The sequence below is a fragment of the Macrosteles quadrilineatus genome, unplaced genomic scaffold (genome assembly GCF_028750875.1).
Source record: "Macrosteles quadrilineatus isolate MER2022 unplaced genomic scaffold, UCM_ALF_1.0 Scaffold_12__1_contigs__length_5162894, whole genome shotgun sequence".
NCBI classification, from domain to species: Eukaryota; Metazoa; Arthropoda; class Insecta; order Hemiptera; family Cicadellidae; genus Macrosteles; species Macrosteles quadrilineatus.
In genome coordinates this window covers 4628587-4637669 of record NW_026542605.1, presented here as the reverse complement: position 1 = coordinate 4637669, position 9083 = coordinate 4628587, and the positions used below count along the sequence as shown (strand labels likewise).

Below are 9083 nucleotides of genomic sequence, written 5' to 3'. Positions count from 1 at the left end.
GAATGCCTGAAGAGGGATCAGGTATCCCTGAACTTGAAAAGTTCCAGGTACGCTTAAAGAAATATAGAATTACGGTTTATAATTACGATAGCAAGGGTCGGGATGTATATTTCTAGAATGGATAATCTCCACTAAAATTATTTTGATGGAGGTTACTAACGTTAGATTTATTGACTCCCTTAGCTACTTACCCTTGTCTTCGTCTGCCTTACCAAAAGCTTTTGACTTACCACCTGAAAAGAAGAAAGGTTACTTCCCACAAAATTTTGATTTGCTACTGTATTGAACAAATGCTGGAAGTAACCTTTCTTCTAGAAATATACATCCCGACCCTTGCTATCGTAATTATAAACCGTAATTCTATATTTCTTTAAGCGTACCTGGAACTTTTCAAGTTCAGGGATACCTGGTCCCTCTTCAGGCATTCCTACACACGTTTTAGCTATAAGTTTCTTTGCCCTAATTGTTTGTCTCATGGTCTTGTCTTCACGAATACCTCGATTTGTGGATCCATTTTAAAAAAATAGGCTTTACCTACCACCATTGCTTTAGCTAGACAAAAGTTGTCAGTGTTATTTATAACAACTATTCCCTTTCTTGCTTTGCATTTGTCGTTGAATGAATTGTACATTCCTCGGTCTTTAGAGTATACGTTGAATATCGATGGTTTTTGTGTTTTAAAAGAGGTTTTTTATTTATTCAGAGTACGGTAGAACCTCGATAACGGCAAAAGGGGCATTACTTAGAACTTCAAGTGTATCTATTTCATGTCAATCTAAGAGACATCTCCATTAAAACTATTGCTTAACATTAAATATTTTTCAAAACAGTGACAACTTGAAAGAGGCATAGACAATAGGTGTCGCATTACGTTCATAGCTGAGAGCCAATGGAACATTCGGGCACAAATGCTAAAAGATAATGTGTTTACAATAGTCTTCAGAACACCAATGATAAATAGGATGAACGGAATAAAAACCCCTCTATTAATCAATAAACATGGCTTACATTATTAGACGTAGCTTAGAAAAGGAACGTATATAAATGGACTTGGGTATCAATAAGCATATTTTTACCAATACTAACTCATATATTATTATCCACTTGTAAGGTTCCATAGCCTGTGATTACAAGATTATTAGGATATCTACATGGTTTAGCTATCATAGGGGGAGTTTTAACATACTCCCACACCTTTCTCAGTCTAGCTATCGTTAACATACAGTCTAACAGCAGGTTTTATTTAATATTTTCTCAGAATTAAAATATACTTGCCCTTAAGCGGTTGTTAATATTTGTATCGCTGTTATAGCTTACCCATGATAATGGGTAAATTTGCCTTTCCCGGTCCGATTTAGTTGTTATTTACTACAACCAAGGTTTCAAAATCTGTTACATCAATATGTACCGTTGTCAAGAATATTAGTTTTTCAACGGAAGTCAGTCATTTGAGGGTCAATCAGGGGGCTTTGTACACACACACACACACACACGGACACGTTACACTCATAAATCATAGGTAGGGTGTTGTCACGGACATCTGTACTATTTACCATCACAGGATAACACTGCAGGTAGCAGTGATAACGTTACCTTTGTACCTTGTAATGTTTATTAAGTAATAAATGTGGGCTATAATTTGATTTCTCACTCAATACAACACTAGTTTCCTGTTTTTGAGTCTTTAACACCTCAAGTGTAAAACCAATATGGTAAACTTGTATTATTTACAGATTAGCGCTATAATCATCCTCCATAACTAGAGGCTCTTATGGGGGATAAATTTAAGTAGGAGTTTGACCTCCTCTCCTCATGCGTTTTTGAATGTACCATCCTATCAAGATACAGAGTTGTTGGGTTTAACCATCTGTGATAACGATTTCAGTTGTCCACTATACTTTTGTAGTGGTTTACAAGCTTTCCACTAGGTTGCATCTCTTCTATATCATCTTTATACAGGTCGTTTGATCCTCTAAGAGTTACATTACATTTGGTATAGTTCTTCCGCTATACCATCCATTATTAGTAGAATGATGTATCTTAATACCTGTTACGTATGATGTAGCTTTGTATTGGATAGGGTTTGAGACTATCCCCTCATTAAGTGAGGCCAGGTTAAGCGTTTATAGCCAGTCCAGATTACCTGGTAGTCGCTATAAACGCCCTCTCCCTTACTTTTACAAAGCTTTTTTATGTCAAGTCTATAGATTTAGTTATGTAATCCTGCCAAAAGTTAATTCAAAGTTTTAACATTCATGGTTTACGGGCCTTTTAGTCAGCCGCGCCAGTGACCAATAGCATTCACACAAGTATAGGGAGTGGCTCAAGTCCTTTGAGATTTGAGCACCTCGGTGTACACACATTCACACAAGTACAAGGAGTAGCACAGGTTCTTTCCAATCTGAACTACTCAGTGTACACACACTCACACTTTGGTCAGATTACATAAGTATTTATCTATAGATTTTTTTTTATTAGGAGAGTTATTTACAATAATATATACAATGAAAAATTACAAAGTTATTTACAAAGGAATTTAAATGTCTCTTTGGACTTTTCTATAGCCAAAAGGTAGAGTGTCGTACTCTCCTTCGAACCTTCTCTTAGGCCCCGTGATTTTAAACACTTTGCTCTCAGTGATGGTAACGATGTCTCTGTCTCTAGTTCTTCTGATTCTGTTTTCTTCTATTTCAATTGACTGTTTTACTTCACTTAGGACCATTTCTCTCAGTTTTTCAAAGTTTACAACTTTTGATGTTTTAAAGTTGAGGGTGAGGCCCTTGATTTTACATACAGGGAACAATTTCTGTTGATTGGTTGACCAGACAAGGTATGCGTAAGTTTTTGGCCCCCCAGAGACAAGTTCAGTGATGTAAGAGCCGGGTCCATAATCTGCCAATTCGTCAGTCATTTCGCCGAGGTAATCTCCCGTAGGAACTCTGTATAAGCCTTGACGGTGGTAAAAAATGACACTGTCTGTGTCATAATATAATACTTGAACTCCTAGGGCCTCAAGATGTTCGTAGAGTTCGAGTCTCACCTGCGCTGTGGTGTAGGCCGCGATACAAACATTAACGTTACTGAGAGGTTCCCCAACTTCTTCCAAGTACTCCCAAGAAACAACTACAACCTCCTCGTTGACGGTTTGGACTCTATTTACATCTATTTCGGGGGATGAGAACATTTGAAAAAGTGTTTTAGAATCCCTAACGATTGTGGCTTTAGTCTGATTTTCGCGTTGACCAAACTTACCCCAGAAACTGTTTAACATTAATTTTGCCAAAGACCTCAAACCCCCATTCTTAACAATTTTGTCTTTCTCCAGCTTGATTCCCTCATGTCCCAAATATTCCGCTATGTATTTGTTTTTGTCCTCCTCAGTCTTACACCACTCTGGATAGCCAGAAGCTTCCTGTTTCATCTTTAAAAATGTATTAATAAAGTCAGTGAACAAGCCCCCGTTTTCATAAGTCGCAACCTGGTACTCCCATAACTCATACATGTTCAGTACAATGTACCCTTTCTCTACTGCCTTCCTAATCTCATCCATTGTCCATGTCCCAACTAGTGCCCTATTATCACTATCATGGTTACACTCTCCCTGATACATCATCTCCCCACAAGTCCTACACAACACAAACATCAATTTGTCGTTTATTTTTGTAGGGAGTACTGGGTGATAGAGATCACGAGGGGGAAGGACTTTACACTTTAACAAACCCTCTACTCCCATACCTCTCTCGCGACACTCCTTGTCTCCGACATAGATAGTTGGGTGGCCTACAGGGTACTTCCCATACTTACAAACATACGGATAGAGAGAGCAAACATCAACGTATTGAATGGTTTCTCCCTCGGCGCATTTGTGATAGGATTTCGCATTGCCAGTCCTACCTCCAAAGAAAGACTGTCGTGGGTCTAGTGGGAGATTGTTCAAGATGGGCAGACTGTCCAGATGATTAAGTTTTTTATCCTTTTTAAGCTTACGGAATTCGCATTCCCACATCTCTACCAAACCGTGTTCTGTAAACTTGGAGTTTTTAGCTATGGTTCTCTCGTAGCGAAGATGTAAGCTATCGGAGGGATCCTCCTTCAAAGGGACGTGACGGTTGCAATTAAAACATTTAGGGCATCCGTGCCAGTAACACCCGTGAAACTCATAGATGTTTCTACCATCAAATCCATCTACCTTCATCCCATTAACTTTGACTTCTTTGCCTCGTCCGGCATGATCGATCCTAATCCCGTTGGTTTCCTCGACCCAAGAAAGCCAATGGAGTGCAATTGCCGATTGATTGTCTACTATTCGATAACCGTTCTTAGGGATGATGCCGATAGTGTTAGGTTTCAGGAAGTTACGTCTGAAGGCTAGATTACAGGCACTCGCGATGGTAACAGCCTCGAGAAACGGGTCAACATTGCACTCTTTTAGGAAGATTGAGCGGAACTTTAGACAGGATTGAGCCAAGATATCGACATCTGACATGCAGTATTCCAGCAACTCCTTTTTAAAATTAAATTCATACTTTTTTGCAACCTGTTCGCTGTACCATTTGTCAAAGTCGTTGTGTGATTTCTCAAACATGGATTCGGGACAGTAGTACTCTTTGGGTGGCATAGGACCCACGTAGTTTTGGTTTGTTAGAGTATTGAAGAGATGGGGAAAGTAGCCTTTCTTTTTCTCTGGAGGTAGGTCAAAGGCTTTAGGGAGTGCGGATAGAGCCATGGGGAAGTAACTTAACGAGTCCACAAACCTCACATTGTCAATTTTCATTAAGATAATTTTGGTTCCTCGCATTACAAGTTCCGGTGTGAATTTTGTTTCTTCCAACAAGTACTTTAGCAAGAATTGAAAGTCAAAACCCTGCCCATTATGTGCGATTACACAGACGTTTTTGAACTGCTTTCTCACATACATTACATAGTTCATAAACTGGTTAATAGGGTCGGAATCAAACACTCGTGTACGATTTTTACACGCTATACAGAATTTTCCCTCAATGCACTGGTAACAAAATTGCTGAGAGACACACAAATTTACTTTATGTACTTTACTTTCTGGGTCGGTGGGTAGGGACTCGTCCTGGCGGGTTTCCAAGTCAAAGAAGATAAAAAGGTAGTCTTTAGATTTAGATTTCGGTCTGCCCTCGTTGGGTTTCATGTAACATTTATGGTTAGGATCTTTAAATTCTCCACAAGGTTTGCAATACACTTCCCCGCACTTGTGAGGCTTAGATCTCTCTTTAAGCCAAACTAGTTTCCCGCAATCGAGACATTTCTTAACATTTTTACATCTATCGGCTTGATGCGCGATGAAACAGCGTTGGTTTTTATAAGTCATGTTACATTTTGGACACAAGATTCCCCCATGCTCCTCTACACAAGGGGGTGAGATAGTTTGACACTGTGAACAAATGTTTGAGCAACGGTGCTTACCTTTGTGATCGTAGGGTATATGACAGGCTTCACAATAAAACACACAAGCAAAAGCGGCTGTCAAACTAGTAATTACATTATAGTGCCGGTTATGATACAACAAGTTAATTTTGAACTTGGGGTTCTCTACATTTCCCTCAAAGTAAACGTCGTGGCCTTTAGCATTGTAATTGTATACAGTGATTTTGTAGTCTTTAAGCAAGTCCTGAAATTTTTCAAGTTCGGGAATGCCTGCACCACCCTCAGGCATCTCGACTCTGGCTCGACGTACAAGTTTTTGAGCCCTTACAGTCTGTCTTTTTGCTTTATCCATTCTAACTAATTCATATGCTGGATCTTTATTTACATTAGCTATAGCTACCACCAAGGCACGGGGAAGACACAGATTATCTTTATTATTAATTACAACAATCCCCCTTCTTGCTTTACATTCTTCATCAAAGGTGTTATACAGGCCAGGTCTAACCCTACCTTTACCTACAGGGAGATTAACTCGAGTACATTTGACTTGAAATGTGTCCGTGGACTTGATCGATTCAGCGTTACTTTGTACAATTCCCCCAAATATTTGCCACAAGACATCCTCGTTAACTTCATTTGCAGGGCGAAAAGTGACAAACCCCGACTCTTCCCTTTTCATGTTAAGTGAACGCAAAGTGAAACCCAATTGATCGCCCTCCTGACAAACTTCTTTCATCTCATTTACAATTTGACCAAACCCTTGTCTTAGCCAATCAATCTCACTAGTTTCAGGCGGGGGGTTAGAAAACTTGAAAACAGTGTTAATACCGTGAATTCTGAATTTCTTAACATAATTCTCATGTTTATCTAAGATATTTACAGGGACAACTACTTCAACAGAATCATCAACTATATTTACAGGTTCAACTACTTGAGCAGCTAAGTTACTTACGTCCATCTTCGTCAAACGCTGAGAGCAAAGTGATGCGATGGTGATACAGAGCAATATATATACGGTAGGGAAAGGGGTGGGGGTAGCTAATGACTACACAGATCACCTATTTATGACCAATCAGGAGTAAGCTTATTACAGCCAATCAGCGTACAGGATTTTTTCAAGTTATAACTTGTTTACTACACCGTATGTGGTACTAATTATAATTTTTGTTTCAGATTATGCAATGTCACCACACAGGATGAAGACGATTTAAATACACCGTTTTAGCTTTCACAGTTGTTCTCCTTATTTTCTCAACTAGATATTCATTTAATAAACCTACGTATAGAAGTGAGGTTATGTTACTTGGCGGGGACAGTTGGCGGGAAAGCAAATGGCGGGATACAGTTGCTACGTACACAAGTGAGGTTATGTTACAGATACGTATGCAGTACGTGAAGTGAGGATGTTATCTGGCGTAAACCGTTGGTGAGAAAGCAAGTGACAGCTCCTAGGTTATGTTACTTGGCGGGAAAACAGAGGTTATATCACATATACAAGATCATATAATCAGCTAAGTATCGAACCCATAAACCTCTGAGCTAACCCCAATCAGGTTAGAATCGAACCCGTGAACCTACAGCGCTAACCCAATAGGATTAAAATCGAACCCGTTAACCTCTAAAACTAACCCAACCGGGTAAAAATTGAACCCGTGAACCTACAGCACTAACCCAACCGGAAATAACATGTTTTGTGGTTAGTTAGAGTCGAACCCGTAAACCTTTTAAACTAACCCCTAACTGGGTAAGAATTGAACCCGAGAACCTACAGCGCTAACCCAATCGGATTAAAATCGAACCCGTTAACCTCTAAAACTAACCCAACCGGGTTAAAATCGAACCCGTGAACCTCTAAAACTAACCCAATTAGGTTAGGATCGAACCCGTTAACCAACCCAACCGAGTTAAAATCGAACTCGTGAACCTCTAAAACTAACCCAATCAGGTTAGGATCGAACCCATTAACCAACCCAACCGAGTTAAAATCCAACTCGTGAACCTCTAAAACTAACCCAATCAGGTTAGGATCAAACCACTTAACCAACCCAGTCGGATTAGAATTGAACCCGTTAACCTCTAAAACTAACCCAACCGGTTAAAATCGAACTCGTGAACCTCTAAAACTAACCCAATCAGGTTAGGATCGAACCCATTAACCAACCCAACCGAGTTAAGATCGAACTCGTGAACCTCTAAAACTAACCCAATCAGGTTAGGATCGAACCCATTAACCAACCCAACCGAGTTAAGATCGAACTCGTGAACCTCTAAAACTAACCCAATCAGGTTAGGATCGAACCCATTAACCAACCCAACCGAGGTAAGATCCAACTCATGAACCTCTAAAACTAACCCAATCAGGTTAGAATTGAACCCGTGAACCTCTAAAACTAATCCATTTGGGTTAAAATCGAACCCATTAACTAACCCAACCGGTATAGAATTGAACCCATGAACCTACAGCGCTAACCCAATCGGATTAAAATCGAACCCGTTAACCTCTAAAACTAACCCAACCGGGTTAAAATCGAACCCGTGAACCTCTAAAACTAACCCAATCGGGTGAAAATCGAACCCGTTAACCAATCCAATCAGGTTAGAATAGAACCCGTTAACCAACCCAATCAGGTTAGGATCAAATCCGAGAACCTCTCCAATCGGGTTAGAATTGAACCCGTAAACCTCTAGCGCTAACCCAACCGGAAATAATATGTTTTGTGGTTGGTTAGATTCGAACCTGAGAACCTCTAGGATCAAGGACTCACACTACTCCTACTAAAATACAACACTATACTAAAAACATTCCAACTTGAAATTAAATATTTGGTTATTGGTAAGGATCGAACCCGAGAACCTCTGGGACCATAGGCTCATATACAAATGGTGAACTATACCACAATACCATACTGAAACTCAAAATATCACCCCAACCGGAAATGACACGATTGGTGATTGGTAAGGATCAAACCCGTAAACCTCTGAGATAAAGGACTCACGCTACTCCCGTTACATTACAACAACATACTAAAAATAAAAAATATCGCCCTAACCAGAAGGGAAGCAGTTGGTGTTTAGTAAGGATCGAACCTGCAAACCTCTGAGATCAACGACTCACGCTACTCCCGTTACATTACAACAACATACTAAAAGTAAAAATATCACCCTAACCAGAAGGGAAGCAGTTGGTGTTTAGTAAGGATCGAACCTGCAAACCTCTGAGATCAACGACCCAAACTACTCCCACAACAATACAACACTATACCAAAAACATCCCAAGCGGAAATGAAACGTATGGTGATTGGTAAGGATCGAACCCGAGAACCTCTGAGATCAAGGATGCATACTACTCCCACTACGTTACAACACTATACAAAAAACACCCCTACCGAAAATGAAACGTTTGGTGATAGTTACTTGGTATTTAGCGAATAGTTAGGATTGAACCCGCAAACCTCTGAGATCAAGGACTCACACTACTCCCACTACGATAAAACACCTTACAAAAAACACCCCAACCAGAAATGAAACGTTTGGTGATAGATACTACTTGGTATTTAGCAAATAGTTAGGATTGAACCCGCAAACTTCTGAGATCAAGGACTCACACTACTCCCACTACGTTACAACACTATACGAAAACACCCAAACAAAAATGAAACGTTTGGTGATAGATACTTGGTATTTAG

General features: G+C 39.8%; 1 protein-coding gene across 1 annotated transcript; it reads right to left on the bottom strand.

Annotated features, from left to right (window-relative positions):
- Nucleotides 1-2536: 2536 nt before the first annotated feature.
- On the bottom strand, nucleotides 2537-4726 carry LOC129004893 (uncharacterized). Its single transcript, XM_054433588.1, has one exon. The coding sequence runs from the start codon at nucleotides 4724-4726 to the stop codon at nucleotides 2537-2539; it is 2190 nt and encodes a 729-aa protein (XP_054289563.1).
- Nucleotides 4727-9083: the final 4357 nt, after the last annotated feature.

What these genes read in the sequence shown, in the direction of transcription:
- LOC129004893 (XM_054433588.1), bottom strand. Translation starts at nt 4,726, where the DNA reads ATGGCTCTATCCGCACTCCCTAAAGCCTTTGACCTACCTCCAGAGAAA.